Below are 16,194 nucleotides of genomic sequence, written 5' to 3' on the forward strand. Positions count from 1 at the left end.
TGAGCTTTGATTTTTCTGTTGTTTTCACTTCTCAGAGACAGAATGTTAATGTTCATTTTCCCCAAAAGGTAAATGACTGACACAGCAGTCATCTAATGTCTTCATGGAATTAAGCCATGATTAACACTGAGGCAGATAGACGTCTTGAAGAGGCTATTAACCACTTAATGAAGAGTTGTAGGGCTTTTTATTCTTTTCTGACAGCTCTTAACATACAATAATGATCCCTGTGCGGATTGATGATTTGACACACTGACTGATGATTTACAGATTGTTTTGACTTGTTTGGAAGTGCTTGAAAGTGCTCTTGGAATTGCTATCAGAAGGGTCTCTGGTAACCTCTCAGCTACCATTTTTGTTTGAATCATGGTCTGTGCCCGTATATAGAGCTCATAAGTGTGGTTGTTAATGAGTAATTATTCTTGTACCAGACAGAGCTTTGCCATGACACTTTCAAGCCCTCCGTTTGAGAGGAGCAAGGCTGACGGGCCACAAATCAAAACCGAACACAGCTAAAGAAAGTACAGACACTAAAGAAACTGATTCCGGACACCATCACTGACATTAACTTTCACAATTTTTTTGTCCACTCCACACATCTTTACAAGTCAATGCAGATTCCTGTCAAGAATAGATGGATTGAAGCAGATCTTTCTCACATTTGCTCGTCTATCAGTCTGGAATCAGTCAGACACAATATATGCCCTGTCAATGCCGTCTCACACAGGAGAGAAAAAAAATCACCTTTCTCCTTGAATTTGAGAAGGAAAAAGATCTCCTTTCATTTCAACATTTTTCCCCAAGACAGACATGTACTGAGAAGCAGAGCTTCATATTCTCAGTTGTTTCCTCAGGACAGAAATTTTTAAATGGTGAACAAATTGAAACTCCTTATTTGTTTCCTGAGAAAAAGACAGCAGTAATCTCAAATGTCTCCTCTGGAGTTTAAAAAGAGATCTCATTGTCTCAAACTGTGCCCAGACTTACCAAGATTACAATAAAAAGTCAGAGATCGCAATATAAACTCAAACATTTTTAATCAAATGACTTTGAGATAAAATGATATGAGATATGCTATCCAATTGTATAGCTCTATACTATTATGGTATGTCAATAGTTGTTTTATTTAATTCTATTTTTAGATCATTTAGGGATTTTAAGAGGAAACATTTGAAAAAAAGTTGATATTTGCATGAAACTACCGAGAAGTCCATTAAGTCTTATGAACTAAGAAAGGATTTGTTCACTCTGCATACACTTCCAACCCCGCATTCCAGTTCCAACTCCACCCACCCCAGGGTTAGAAGAGGGGAATGTAGGATCTCGACCACAGGAGGGGATATATCGCTCAAGTGATGCTGACTTAACCTTCGCCTCTCTGAACTTTTGGACAACTGTCTCGACAGCAGTGCCAAAAAGTCTGGAAGGCGGCATCGGGGCACCGGGGCATCAAGATGGAAGCTTTTTCCTTCTCCTTGAGCCCCGAAAGGTTAAGCCATAGATGCCTCTCCATGGTGACCATGACAGCAATGGAGCGGCCCACGGCACAGGCTGCCTTCTTGGTAGCATGGAGGGAAAGGTCTGTCGCACGGCAGAGCTATAGGATTGCATCTGGAGATAATTCCGTATATACCCATTTTCAGCTTGAACACAAGCCGAGTATGGCTTCTCTCACTATTTAACCATTTCATTGTGGAGATCGGGGAGAAATGGAAGTCTCACTCTAGTGAGATACTTATGACCCGCAAGGAATTACTCATCCAGTCTGCCTGGGGCAGATTTTCCCTGTCCGCTGACCAATCTAACTTTAGTTTGGCTGTGTTGCTTGTCATAACATCAACCAGCTCCTCATATATTGGGGTAAGGGAGGAGACGGGCTCACTCAGCGTATTTTCTCCCAACTCCCATCATAGCTGGTTCCACCGAACTAGATCGGGCCAACAACAAGCTCTCTGCCAGATCGGAAGAAGCCTCAGAGCAAGGTGGGAGCTGGGAGCCTCAAGCGATGACCGAGCATGTCCCGCTCCTAAACAGACAGCTCATGTGTATCTGGTGTTATAAATCTTTCATACAAACAAACGGCTTCCTGAAGACAAAGAAGCTGATGATGTTCTCTCTAAGCGCCCTTATATACCCTGCCGACGCACCTGTTATGTCACCTGACTGCGGTAGCCAATCAAAATTGGTGTGTATCACACATGCTTCAGACCCATAGCGTAAACTCCATGACTCAGCGACTTTATATCTTCCAAATGGTGACATTATTTCTAATTTTAAACTTAGTCTCACAATTACCTTTTTAATTTTATGTTTTCACTCAGGTGACAACAGGCTCCCATACGAGAGACATTCCAGCATGCAAAAGCAGAGCCACCCCTGATAACAGCACTCAGTCTCATTTTCAGTTACCTCTTAAAACTCGCCTTGTTTTCCAGACTCATTGACTTCATCAGATGGAGGTGAGTTGCACTGAGGCTGTGGAAAGAGTGTTTGAGTTTCCTTTTTAAAAGTGTCAAGCAGAAGTACACAGACGTGCAGGAGAATAACAAAAGAGGAAAGTAGGTCGGTAAGGTATTCGGAGATATTTTTAAAAAGAAATCTTTCTTTGCTTTAGTGTCTCTCCATCAGGTAGTTAAAGCATGTTAAATATTTTTTTTTGCTCTGTGTGTGTGTGTGTGTGTGTGTGTGTGTGTGTGTGTGTGTGTGTGTGTGTGTGTGTGTGTGTGTGTGTGTGTGTGTGTGTGTGTGTGTGTGTGTGTGTGTGTGTGTGTGTGTGTGTTTGTTTTTTGTCTCCTTCTCTATTCTCCTCCATTTTTCTAAATCTATATTTTTGTATTCCGTTTTTAACAGGGAGAATTAATGTGCTTCTGTGACTTTCCTCCTTTGGGCTCTTATTTTTAGCTTGTTTTCACACCCTTTCCAACGTAACAACATAGGAATGAGAGAGTGGAAGAGAGAGATAAACAGACTCCTAATTATATGCTCTTTGTTAACAACAGAACAGGACCTGACACTGCCAGAGCATCTCACACACACACACACACACACACACACACACACACACACACACACACACACACACACACACACACACACACACACACACACACACACACACACACACACACACACACACACATATTCACAACTAGGTCATATGTAAATGCACGCAGACAAATGTGTAGGTGACAAGTTATTGGCAAGGAAGAAAAAGGCATGTTTGAATGAAAACCTGAGAGTAAATATGAAATAGACTTGCATTCGTTTTCTGCAGCAAATGCTATCAGAAAAACAAAACATGTCTCTTTAAATTGGACAAGAGTTTTTTTGACAAAATTTTATTTTGTGTCTATTGGACTTTTTCACCTGGGTTGGTTGGTTTATTTTAGGTGTTGCTGAGTGCTTACATTTTCCCAGTGTTATTTATTGGATTACACAAAGACGAATGTTTGCCCTGGTTCTAGGATCATAATCATCATAGCAATCCCTATGCACAGGCCCTGTGGATCTGAAAACCACTGAACACATCCCTGAAAATCAAAGAATCATCGAAAAGTAGGAGGAAACACACCGACAAAGCCAACTAAAATCTCAAATTCAAACAGTTTCCATCCCTGCTTGGAACCACTGCAACCCTGAAGGGTTTTTAAAAGTGTTTCATTTTATTGTTATACTCTTTATGGTTTTGAAGGACATATACTGTACTGTTTGGGCCAATTGATATAACTAAAACAATGACAGTATCTCCTGATAATTTTCAGCCTGAGTAATTGTGTTTAACTCAAACAAACCTTTATTTCAAACAAACAGCTCAAACTCTAAAGCAGCATTTTTTCTCAGTGTCCTGGTCCTCATGAAACAGTTTTAAATTCTTTGATACATAAAAAAATGTATTTCAAATAATTTATTTATTGTCAACTTTGATCAATTATCCTTACTGAATAAAATTATTAATTTCTTTTTAAAAAAACGTACTGATCTCATATTTTTGAACGGTGGTGTATTCAATCTCGTTAGCAATACATTTAATTAAAAGAATCTCTAGGTACTGAGATATTTTGCATCCCTAACAATAGTTGACGTTGTGCAAAATTATCAGAGAGATGCCACTAATATTTTATACATCACCCAGCCCTTTACACAGTGTGTGGACTGCCTGTGCTTCCAAAACAAACTGAAATGAGTTTGCATGCACTGCACAGAAATCGCATGAAACACTAAAACACACATCATAATAGATGCACACACTCGCATACAATGATGAGCGCAGCCTGAGCTGTGACAGTGAACTGCAAACTGCCTGTTTTACATGAGCAGAGAAGCGATTGTTGGGAAAACACGTCTGTGAGTGGAGAGAAAGCTACACACACACACCTCTCCTGCAAACAGCAGTCTGAACACACATATTCACTGGCCAGCTCGCTGGAATCAGGTCACAGTATCAGGGAAACAGAACTAGGCCATGAAGTTTGAACTTATTTGTCCGTTTCCTTTCAGCAGGGAGGTGACAGATAACACTCTGGTCCTCTAACACACACACACACACACACACATCACCACAGCTCTGAGATGACCGCTCTGGTCCAGACGTGTAAAAGAGAGTCTGCTCTTGTGTGCAGTGAAAACAGGTTCACATTTCACTCAAATGTGCCAGTTTGCACCACTTTTATGGCATAACATGACAGCGCATTCAGGCATTGTACAATTCATGAGAACTGTAAGAATAATACAGTAAAATGAACATCTTGATAGAGAGAAGTGTTATGTAAGCATATATAGCTTAGAGGCCCTGATGGTGTAGGCATAAGTAGATACTAATCAACAGGTAGAGAATATGCTAGTGTCTACTATGGTATAAGCTGGCACATTATTTACACGTGAGAGCAAAAAATATCTACAAATGCTTTTTTACAATGCTTTGGCATAATACAATATTTTGACATATTGGTTTTTGTGTGCATGAAGTTCCAAATCTTTGCTAGAAAATCCAGTTTTTTTAATGTTTTGGAACATACAGTACACCTGGCTTTCAGCTGGTCCAAGCCGGACTACCATGTTCCACGATCCATCTGAAGCTGGCTTGATCATCTGGATGCTGGTTTGTTTCTGGTCCAAGGTGATTCCCCATCAGGGAAAGTTGAAAATTCAGCTTTGCTATAAATAAATTATCATATAAAATATATTAAAATAGAAAACAGTTATTTTAAATTGTAAATATTTCACAATTATATTTTACCTGCATGTAGCCGTTCCCAATGCAGAGAAAATCTGTTTTTGCCGAGATATATAGTTTTTTTTTTAAATTATTATTCTTATTCTTTTATTAAAGAGACAAGTGCAATCAACACTTACTCAAAAATAATGATATATTTATATCGCTAGATGTATACATATATGGATATATATATGGCTGGTCTCACCTTGAAATGATGATTTTACTCTAATGAATGTGAAAGCAGAACACGGCTGAGCCTGTGTTTGTCATTGCGATACATCAACTTCAACCACACTACAATAAGTATTATTTTATGTGACTGAGGGTCTGTATATATATATATATATATATAATGTTATTGTAGGACAGGACCCAGAGGAGCATTGTATAGCTCAGTGGTTGTACTTTCAGAGCTCAGAGGGCTCAAGTTCTCAGTTTCTTTTAAGTGTCTACTGTCTCAGATGTTTCTCCTAAAATCCCTTAGAGAATTAAAAAATAGAAACTAATCAGACATTTGTTGTCATGCAGTAAAAGTAAAGAGCCTCAGTATAAGATTAATGTGGAAAGCATCACTTACAAAATTTTATTTAGGATTAATTTGATGAGAAATATCATCTAAGAACCCTGAGAATATTTACCTGAGAAACAAAATTGTATTAGATAAGACAAATTGAGTTATTTTTTTTAAACCACTGGCATTTATATATATATATATACACACACACACACAGGTGCTGGTCATATAATTAGAATATCTTCAAAAAGTTGATTTATTTCAGTAATTCCATTCAAAAAGTGAAACTTGGATATTATATTCATTCATTACACCCAGACTGATATATTTCAAATGTTTATTTAATTTAATTGTGATGATAAAAACTGACAACTAATGAAAATCCCAAATTCAGTATCTCCGAAAATTAGAATATTACTTAAGACCAATACAAAAAAAAAAGGATTTTTTGAAATGTTGGCCAACTGAAAAGTATGAACATGAAAAGTATGAGCATGTACAGAACTCAATACTTAGTTGGGGCTCATTTTGCCTGAATTACTGCAGCAATGCGGCGTGGCATGGAGTCGATCAGTCTGTGGCACTGCTCAGGTGTTATGAGAGCCCAGGTTCCTCTGATAGTGGCCTTCAGCTCTTCTGCATTGTTGGGTCTGGCATATCGCATTTTCCTCTTCACAATACCCCATAGATTTTCTATTGGGTAAAGGTCAGGCGAGTTTGCTGGCCAATTAAGAACAGGGATACCATGGTCCTTAAACCAGGTACTGGTAGCTTTGGCACTGCGTGCAGGTTTCCAAATCCTTTTGGAAAATGAAATCTGCATCTCCATAAAGTTGGTCTGCAGCAGGAAGCATGAAGTACTCTAAAACTTCCTGGTAGATGGCTGCGTTGACCTTGGACCTCAGAAAACACAGTGGACCAACACCAGCAGATGACTTGGCACCCCAAACCATCACTGACTGTGGAAACTTTACACTGGACTTTAACCCTCTGAGGTCTAATGGGTTTTTGGGGTCCTTGAGGTGTTCTGACATGCTCTGACATTTGTGCTTTTTTCAGTTATTTATAAACATGTTAATGACAAAGGTGTAAATTCACTCTATATAGCACAAACGGGGCTACTGTAATATGTGAGCAACATGTATGTACATGTTTGTATTTTTTAGAGAATAATATTTATGCGTGGTTATTGAAAAAAACTAATACTTAAAGTGTCTGAAATAAGGCCACAAAACACATACTAAATATGTGTCCAAAAGACTTTTGACTAATGAGTGTTGTTGCCTAGAATTTTTGCTTCAAAATTATCTGAAAATCATCCTGCCTAATCATTTACACAAAACAATACATTGATTTAAATTTTATAAGACAACTTTTGCTTAGAAAGGCAATATGCGTGGAGGCGTGTTCACACCTGAGAAGGCAAAGGCCAGATAATGTGCCACATACATAATGAACTGCATATTAATTAGCCTTTCACACAGGTGTGTCACAGGATCCCAAAGAATGCAAGGACAAAAGAAATGTTCTATATATACATATTTTACAATTAGAAATTGTAACCAATTACAAATAGGTTACAATTACAACAACAATTACAATTTTAACAATATTTCAAGTGTATTTCTTTGTAAAAAAGTATACATTTAATCATACGTATTAAAAAAGGTAAGGATTCATTAGTTTGAATATTGGAACAAACACTATAATAACATCTTAGTTGATAATTCAATATACCTACTTTATTTTTGACAAAACATCATACTATAGTATATTTAACTATGAGCAGAAATTGGTGAACAAAAGCGTACCTATTTAATGTGACAGAAGTCTTTTTTTGACAGTCAAAACTTTATAGTCTATCCAAAACTAATCACAAAATCTTGTCTAAACATTCATATTTAGTCTGTAACATATTGTGTATGATATATTAGCATATACATGTGAATTTGCAGTTTGTTGCTTATATAGACATTTTATTTCATCATATTTCAGTCTATTCAGTCTAATCATTTGGTACTGCGCGCTCTCCGTGGGCGTGGCACATTAACGCGTGATGAGGTTTAATGAGCTGGAAAGAAAAAGACACCTCTCTCTTTTCATACAGATTACATAAACTTAGAATATTATTTTTTTTATATAAATTAATTCATTTAAAAGAAGAGAGTTCAAGCTTCATTATGGATAAACACTCGTGCCTGTATGACAAGTATTTGCGGAATTACAGTTAATTTTCGGACGCGTTTCAGAATGGACTTAACTGACAGAGAGAAGGCAAAATGCGCATCATGTTTGTTTTTCTTTGTTTGGCGAAAAGCACAATACTTTGTTTTTATTGTGAGTATCAAAAAAAAAATAGACACTTATCAGGATCTAATGATGTACAACACTTAATATGTAAGATCAAAATCAACAGAGTATTTTGAGTTTCTTTTGCACTGATAAGAAAAAAAGCGAGACTATTGCGTCGACCTCAGAGGGTTAAGCAACGTGGATTCTGTGCCTCTCCTCTCTTCCTCCCGACTCTGGGACCTTGATTTACTTTTTTTGACCTGCAAAATTTACTGTCATCAGAGAACATAACTCTGGACCACTCAGCAGCAGTCCAGTCCTTGTTGTCTTTAGCCCAGGTGAGACGCTTCTGACGCTGTCTTGTTCAAGAGTGGCTTGACACAAGGAATGCGACAGCTGAAACCCATGTATTGCTTACGTCTGTGCGTGGTCGTTCTTGAAGCACTTACTCCAGCTGCAGTCCACTCTTTGTGAATCTCCCCCACATTTTTGAATGGGTTTTGTTTCACAATCCTCTTCAGGGTATGGTTATCCCTATTGCTTGTACACTTTTTTCTACCACATCTTTGCCTTCCCTTCGCCTCTCTATTAATGTGCTTGGACACCGAGCTCTGTGAACAGCCAGCCTCTTTAGCAATGACCTTTTGTGTCTTGCTTTCCTTGTGCAAGATGTCAGTGGTCGTCTTTTGGACAGCTGTCAAGTCAGCAGTCTTCCCAATGATTGTGTAGCCTACAGAACTAGACTGAGAGACCATTTAAAGGCCTTTGCAGGTGTTTTGAGTTAATTAGCCGATTAGAGTGTGGCACCAGGTGTCTTCAATATTCAATATTGAATTGAGATACTGATTTTGGGGTTTTCATTAGTTGTCAGTTATAATCATCAAAATGAAAAGGAATGAACACTTGAAATATATCAGTCTGTGTGTAATGAATGAATATAATATCCAAATTTCACTTTTTGAATGGAATTACTGAAATAAATCAACTTTTTGATGATATTCTAATTACATGACCAGCACCTTTATTTATATATATATATATATAGTATATACAGTATCTATATATACATACAGTATATATATATAATATATATATATATATATAAGCATAAATCGAGCTCAGTTTAGTGTGATGTATGCTTAAGACAAGACAAAAAAATAACATTTGTGAACGGGGTAAGAAAAATAAACTTAATTATAGATACAATCTATGAAAAAAAGTCTAATTTTGTTAAGTCAAAAGTAAAATAGTTTTAATGATGTTTATTTTTACTTACCATTCAAAAGTTTGGGGTTTGTATGTTTTTTTTTTTTTTAAATTAGTACTTTTACTCTGCAAAGATGTATTCAATTGATCAAAAGCATAAAATACTTTTTTTTTGTTGTTGTTATCTTATGACCCCAACCTTATATGAACAGTACAGTGTATGTTATATTATTACTGGAACATTAGACAAATACATTGAAAAATGTTTGTTTTTTTCAGGAGAGCATTAAGAACAAGTCTCGATTACCGTCTTAGCTTTTTATTAGAAACAATTGAGAGGTTAAAGAGTGGCAAACCTGCTGTGGTGGTCAGGTGTTCACTGCTTCAACATGCCGTCAAGAGTTATGTGCGGGTTTTCAAACTTAGTGAACAAGGTGAGGAGGAACAGAGCTGTCAATACCAATAAAGATTGTATCACGGTCACTGAAAGTCAATGAGACGGCTTCCTCGAGGGAGTGTGAGTGTGTGTGTGTGTGTGTGTGTGTGTGTGTGTGTGAGAGAGAGAGAGAGAGAGAGAGAGAGAGAGAGAGAGAGAGAGAGAGAGAGAGAGAGAGAGAGAGAGAGAGAGAGAGATTTGTGACAGAATATCCACAGAGAGAAAGAGATGGATGTGGAAAGAGAAACAGACTCTCACCATCACATGTAGCAGTGGAAGTGCAGCTCAGATTTTCCATGACTGCTATTTTACAGACATTTTGCTGATGAAGCATCCCTACTGAGTGTTGCTTTGCACCTCTATTTAAGTGCAGAAATGTTAGCAGTGACGTTTGAGCAGAATACAGAGATACAAACCTGGCATAAGACACAACATGCTTGAGCCAACATTTTCTCTGCTCTGGAATGAAAATATGGCAGTTTTATTTTTGTTTATGCTATTTGCAGTATCAGCAGCAATACTTCTACCGGATGTTGTGGTTTTTTATTTATTTATTTTTTATTTATTTTTTTACTGTCATCTTTTGTAACATTATTACTGTCTTTACTGTCACTTTGGATCAATATAACGTGTCCTTGCTGAATAAAACTAACATTTTTATTAATAAAATACATACTTTTGTATACAGTGTATATGATTTGATTTTTAATTTTTGACTGAACTATTACTTTAAGAAGTATGTTTAACTCATGAATCATCAAATTAACCTGTCAACCTGATATACAGTATTTGCCCTGACATCATCTGAAACACCACTGGTTGTTTTAGACTCACCCTCCATGTGGCTTCCCTCATACTTCCCTCACAAGTTTTCCATTTCTTATTTCCTTTGATATCAATCTTGAAAGATCTTTCACACAGACAACACCATATTCTGTGTTATAACAGTCAGTCAGTCTTAAGGATTTTTCCTGCTCTCTTCACTGAGATTATGATTCTAATTATGTTCAGCAGCTATTGATTTTATCTTGCTGGAACTGAGGCTCTTGAGTTTTCTTCAGATATATATAGAAGCATTTTTAAAATATCTTAGAGAGGTATATATTTTACATACAGATATGGCTTTTTCTCTGTAGACTCCGAATTACACTTTTTGCACACACAATGTCCAAAAGTGGATCTACATACTGTGCTGATAACGGTGTCATTTTAACCACATCTCAAATGATGTGTCGAGTTTAATAACATTTTGTGGTCGAAATGATGCAGAACCTGACTTAACTAAGTGCAGCATGTTCCTGGATCAACATCTTTCAACATCAACATCGCAGCACTCTGACTAAAATCTCATCATAAACACTGAAGTTGTCCGCACTGCACAGTGAATTTCTTATTTATATTGCGTCTAGACTTTGTTGTTTATGGGAGGATTTGCAATAGGCTAAAGCTCGTGCTGATTCTGAACATACATTGTGAGCGAATTCTCCGCATGTCTGCCGGATTTTTCTCTTTGTTTACTTCCAGGAGTTCTGTTGGAATTTTCCTGCACGTTAATTCTGACAGTTAAGTGCAGTTGTGGAAATATGTTCAAGACACATCTGGCCAACGAGTGATGTGGATGTTGTCGCGTGACTGCATGTTGGTTCGTTTCATCAACTCATCAACTGATTCGGACAAGAGCAATCAGTGTGGTGTGAAAAGGAACCAAAACGCCTGAAAATGATACAAAGTATAATTTTTCGCCCTTAGTCCGGACCAAATGAACCGAACTACAGGTGTGAAAGCACCCTATGTCAAGTTTAGGCTTACAACCTGGGTTAGGTGCCTCTATATCAGTCTGTAGAGAAATTTACAGTTAAGACCCAAGGACCAGGTATGGTGAATGAAGACCAGGAGTCAATACAATTACTCAATACAATTATACTCTTAACACAGGTCACTAAACTACGTTACTTCAGGTTGAATGATTGTGATTGGCTAAGACATAGATAAACTTAGGAAATCTACGCCAATAGACATATAGTTCAAAGCACATCTCTAGTGATTATTCAGATGACAGTGGTCCTGGTTTATGCTCAAAATGACCCTCCACAGTCACATATCAGCATTTCTAGGCTTCAGTTTGTCTGAAAGATGGTCATTTCATCTCCCCTGAGTGCAATTGGTTCACCTCACAGAAGCCAGGACCTGTAAAAAAAAGGATACTGACACACACGGATACTGGAGTTGGTAGAGCTCTATTTCTGATCAGAAAACTTTCCCAAAAATACTTATAAGATGTAGCCTACTTTCTCTCAGTAAGAGGTTCAGACAATATTCATTATTATTATCTAGTGATTTAAGATGAAAAGTAAAGTAAATGCTTTAACTGTGAATTGGTCACGTAGTAGACCGTCCAGAGTGACCAGTAACCGAGGCTGTCATGGTTAGAAGAGTAAATATATGTTTTAACATGTGTTGGGTGCTTCTCTCAAAACCAAGGAGAGAGCATGTTCCAGTGAAAAGACATTTAATTTTGTAACTACTTAAATCTCATAAACCTAAAGAAGTCTGTAACACTGTTAAAGGATCAGGGTAGGAGGAAGCGGGAACCGGCGTGGAACAGGCGGGAACATAATACTTATTCATAATCATAAAATAAACAAAGATCAAAATGAAAGTAAAGCGGCACCCCCTCACAGACGACTGCAGCACAAACATAAATAAATAATCCAGGCCTGGTCCATTCTCGTCCTTCACTGTCATCCCTCCTCCTATTATCATTCTGGAGCTCCTCCGTATTAACTCAAGGCCGGTTTGGCGCACGATTGCTAATGAGAGTTCACTGCACACCACACCGACCTTGCTCCGTTCCCATGGCTCTCTAGTCCATCCCCTCTAGTCAAATCACTCTAACCCACCAACTCGAGCGTCAATGGTGGTAAAATCTGTTCAGCTTAATGGTTCCGCGGATTTCCCACACCGGCGTTCCTCCTTCCTCCCGGATATCCGGGACCAGTGTAATGATGTCAAGAAGGAGGCAAGGAGGAGGAGGGGAATCAGCGAATGTTCAACATAATACTTTAATCTTAAAATAAACAAATATCAAAACGAAAGTAAAGACGACTTTTGACCCCTAACAGATGACTGCCACACAAACCTGAACAGAACACAACGTAAAACAGTCCAGGTCTGGTCCTCTCTCATCCTTCACTGTCATCACTCTTCCTTTTATCCTTCCAGAGCTCCTCTGTGAGAAAATCGAGGCTCATTATCTATCGCGCCACCGGCCTCGCTCTGTTCCCACGGCTCTCGGCCCCACTTGCTTGCCATAAAGTCATACAAATGGTTTAATATCTAGAAATATAAATATTGATTAAGAACTTGTTTTAGACTAATGTGGGATCTAATATCCCACATCTGGACTAACAAGTGAGGCCTTTATGAAGGTAACAGTGGTGATGCATGCTCCCCTGTCGGGTTAATATTGGATAAAACAGACAATGTCTTTTCCCTCCAAGGACTTAACTGGAACAGGATATCCTACAGAGTACGCAGTGCATTATTGACATTCAGAACCTTAGACAAAGTTGTCATTTCATGTCTCATCCAGCTATTATAAATCTTGGCTAATTTGGTTCAATGAGCAAATTAATTGATTACAAAACAAGTACATATTTATTCTCTGTAAGCCGGCTAAATGAGCAGATATTGTTACTGCATTCCTGACATGGGTCAGACCCTCCTCTCCGATACCAAATACAGACATTCCCTGTAACATAAATACCAGAATATATACACTGTTTTTTATTCTCTTTTTTTTAGAAAACTAAAAGATCATTATAGAATACAAAACGAGAAATTGCAAATCCACTCCTTTCAAGTGTTATTTACCTATTATTTCCCTCTGATTTTAGGGATAACATATGGGCGGGGTTAGGTTTAGGGATATGGATATAGTTAGCATAAAATTTACTAGAATATTGTTTCAGGATCAACAAAATATGTTGACCCAGGAACGCATCTAACTAGGCAAAATCAGGATGTGTGGGAAGGATGTTGATAGATATGACAATTGTCTGCATACATATTTTGTTATTATTATTAACAACAACAACTACTACTACTAATAAACATATTTATTAATTTTATGTATGCATTTATTTATTTATTTATTTGTTGTATCTTGGTCAAATATTTTTATTTGAAAGTTGCTTTTCTCTTTTGTTGGTCTACAAAGGCAAAATATTTCCAAGTGTTCCAACTCACATGCAACCTGCTAAATTATCTCCTGGGTTCCACATTCCCCTGCCTGGGAATCACTGATCTGAGAATTCTCTAAAGGACTGTTTGGTGTGCTCATTCCAGTAACTGACTTTGTTGTGTTTATAAGAGACGATAAGCTGGATTGTTGCTTTGAAAGGCAGGTCAGTGAACTGGGACAGTTCTTGGCTTCTTTTTTCGCCTGATTTACTTAAAGCTGACCTGTTTCCTGCTGGACTGAATCTGGACCTGACTCACAGCGGGGGGTTGGGAGAATGCCAAGGGCCCCGTCTGTGCTAGAATTGATAGTGGCCCCATAATCCGCAGTCCAGTCTCCAGAGATGAGAAGGACAGTCCAAGCCACTGGCAGCAGCTCGCAGCAAACACAATGTGGCTGTAATCATACTGTGCTTGTCTTTGCTACTGTCTGTGCTCATTTTTACTGGCATATGAATATTCAAAACATCTTCTGGCGGTTAGATTCTGTAAACCAAAGTACATCTGTTCAGTTGTTGATGGCCAAAGAGCACTGGCTGAAAATGTTATTTGTTTGTATTCTGGTTGTCCATTTGTTAAAATCTAAACAATTTTGGAATGTTGTATTTTAGCACTTCTCTCATTAATGAACACAATGATTATATTACTTATTTGCTAAAGGAGTAAATCAAATGTATATGTGAGAAATAATTCTGTTAAAGTAATTCTGTTGGACATTTTTACTAATGTAATGTCTGATCTCAGGATAGCTGTTATTTGTTTATTTGTATTTAATTAGAAAATTGGGTTAAAATTTATTTCGATAGTCACTTTAGACATTCTACTAACTATAAGTAACTTTTCAACTACATGTCAACTAACTGTTATTAGAGTATTAGTAGACTGTTGTAGGCTGTCAGTAGACTGTTAGGTTATGGTTAGGTGTTAGGGTTCGGGTTAGGAGAACAAGTTGACTTGTAGTTGCTAAGTTACTTACAGTCAGTAGAATATCTGTTGGGGGACCAACAAAATAAAGTGTTAGCAGATATTAAGCAGACAGTCTACTAATACTCTAATGACAGTTAGTTGACATGTAGCTGCAAAGGTACTTAGAGTTAAGGCCTCATAAGGCCGTTTTATGGTTCTGCGTCAAGTTGAGTTGCATCGCGGTGCATCTGACCAATCACAGCCCTTTTGGTCTGCGTCGCCTCGACGCGTAGTTACAATTTTTTGGAGGTGCACGTCGAGCTACGGCGGAGGGGTTCGCAGCGACGCAGAGGGGTCTGCGGGGGTACGCCGTCGATTCGACGCAGAAGCATAAAACAGGCTTTAGTTGAATGTCTAAAGTGGACTATCAAAATAAAGTGTTACCGAAAATTGAATACTAGACACTATGGCTGAGGAATATTAGGAATTGATATATGTATTTATGTACATTTATATAACATGATGCAATAAAAGCTAGGGGGTGAAATACATATATTAACTTATTGAATCAGTAAATGTTTGCACCTTTTGTTATAGTTGTGTATCTGGTATAGTTGAGTACTTTATCATCACTTTATCATATGCATCAGATGCGTTAATGATTTTCCACCTTGGAAACTGCATGTTCTAAATGTCCTGTATTTCTGTTGTTTTTTTTTTTTTTAGGACAGTGCAGAGAATGAGGTGGACAGAAATAAATGCTGTACGCTCTGTAACATGTTCTTCACATCTGCCATTGTGGCTCAGTCCCACTACCAGGGCAAAACACATGCTAAGAGAGTGCGCTTGGTGCTGGGGGAGTCGCCAAGTCTACCCACACCCACAGGTAAGATAAGATAAACTAAATAGACATTTAATCTTTTTTTTTTTTTTTTTTTACTTTTACTAATGACAGAGTAGAGACACTGTACAGTAGTGGATTAAATTAGATACCCAGAGGTGTGCTCAGACAGTTATGAATTAGAGCTGTAGAAACAGTGACTGGTTCATGCTTGAAGCCCAGAGCACGAAACTCAACCTAAAGTTCAGTTCTACTTTAAGCCCTCTGACCCAGCTGTGTGTGCAGCGGTGATGAAGCTTTACACAAGCTCCAGTGAGCATCCTAGAACACTGCATGGATCCACAGACACAAATGCATTTGGAAACATAATATTCCACTGTTGAGTATTGTAGAGTTGCTAAGTCTAGAGTCTGTTAAATGTGCAAAACTGTGATAAGGATGCAGTAAGCAAATAATCACTAAGTGGACGTTTTGTTTCCTTTAGTTCCCATATCATTCTAATATGCTGATCTGGTGCTTAACATTTCTTAGTATTATCAATGTTA

At 37.9% G+C, this 16,194-nt stretch overlaps 1 protein-coding gene across 1 annotated transcript in view; it reads left to right on the forward strand.

Annotated features, from left to right (window-relative positions):
* The window catches only part of LOC143744775 (zinc finger matrin-type protein 4), a 173,457-nt gene that overhangs the window by 65,572 nt on the left and 91,691 nt on the right, over window positions 1-16,194 (forward strand). The window contains exon 4 of the mRNA XM_077236417.1: window positions 15,535-15,694. Coding sequence (XP_077092532.1) covers window positions 15,535-15,694 — 160 coding nt within the window. The remainder of the gene's footprint in view (window positions 1-15,534; window positions 15,695-16,194) is intronic.

This window comes from Siphateles boraxobius, unplaced genomic scaffold (genome assembly GCF_051911475.1).
Source record: "Siphateles boraxobius isolate OS27281-9 unplaced genomic scaffold, OSU_SipBor_1 20, whole genome shotgun sequence".
NCBI classification, from domain to species: Eukaryota; Metazoa; Chordata; class Actinopteri; order Cypriniformes; family Leuciscidae; genus Siphateles; species Siphateles boraxobius.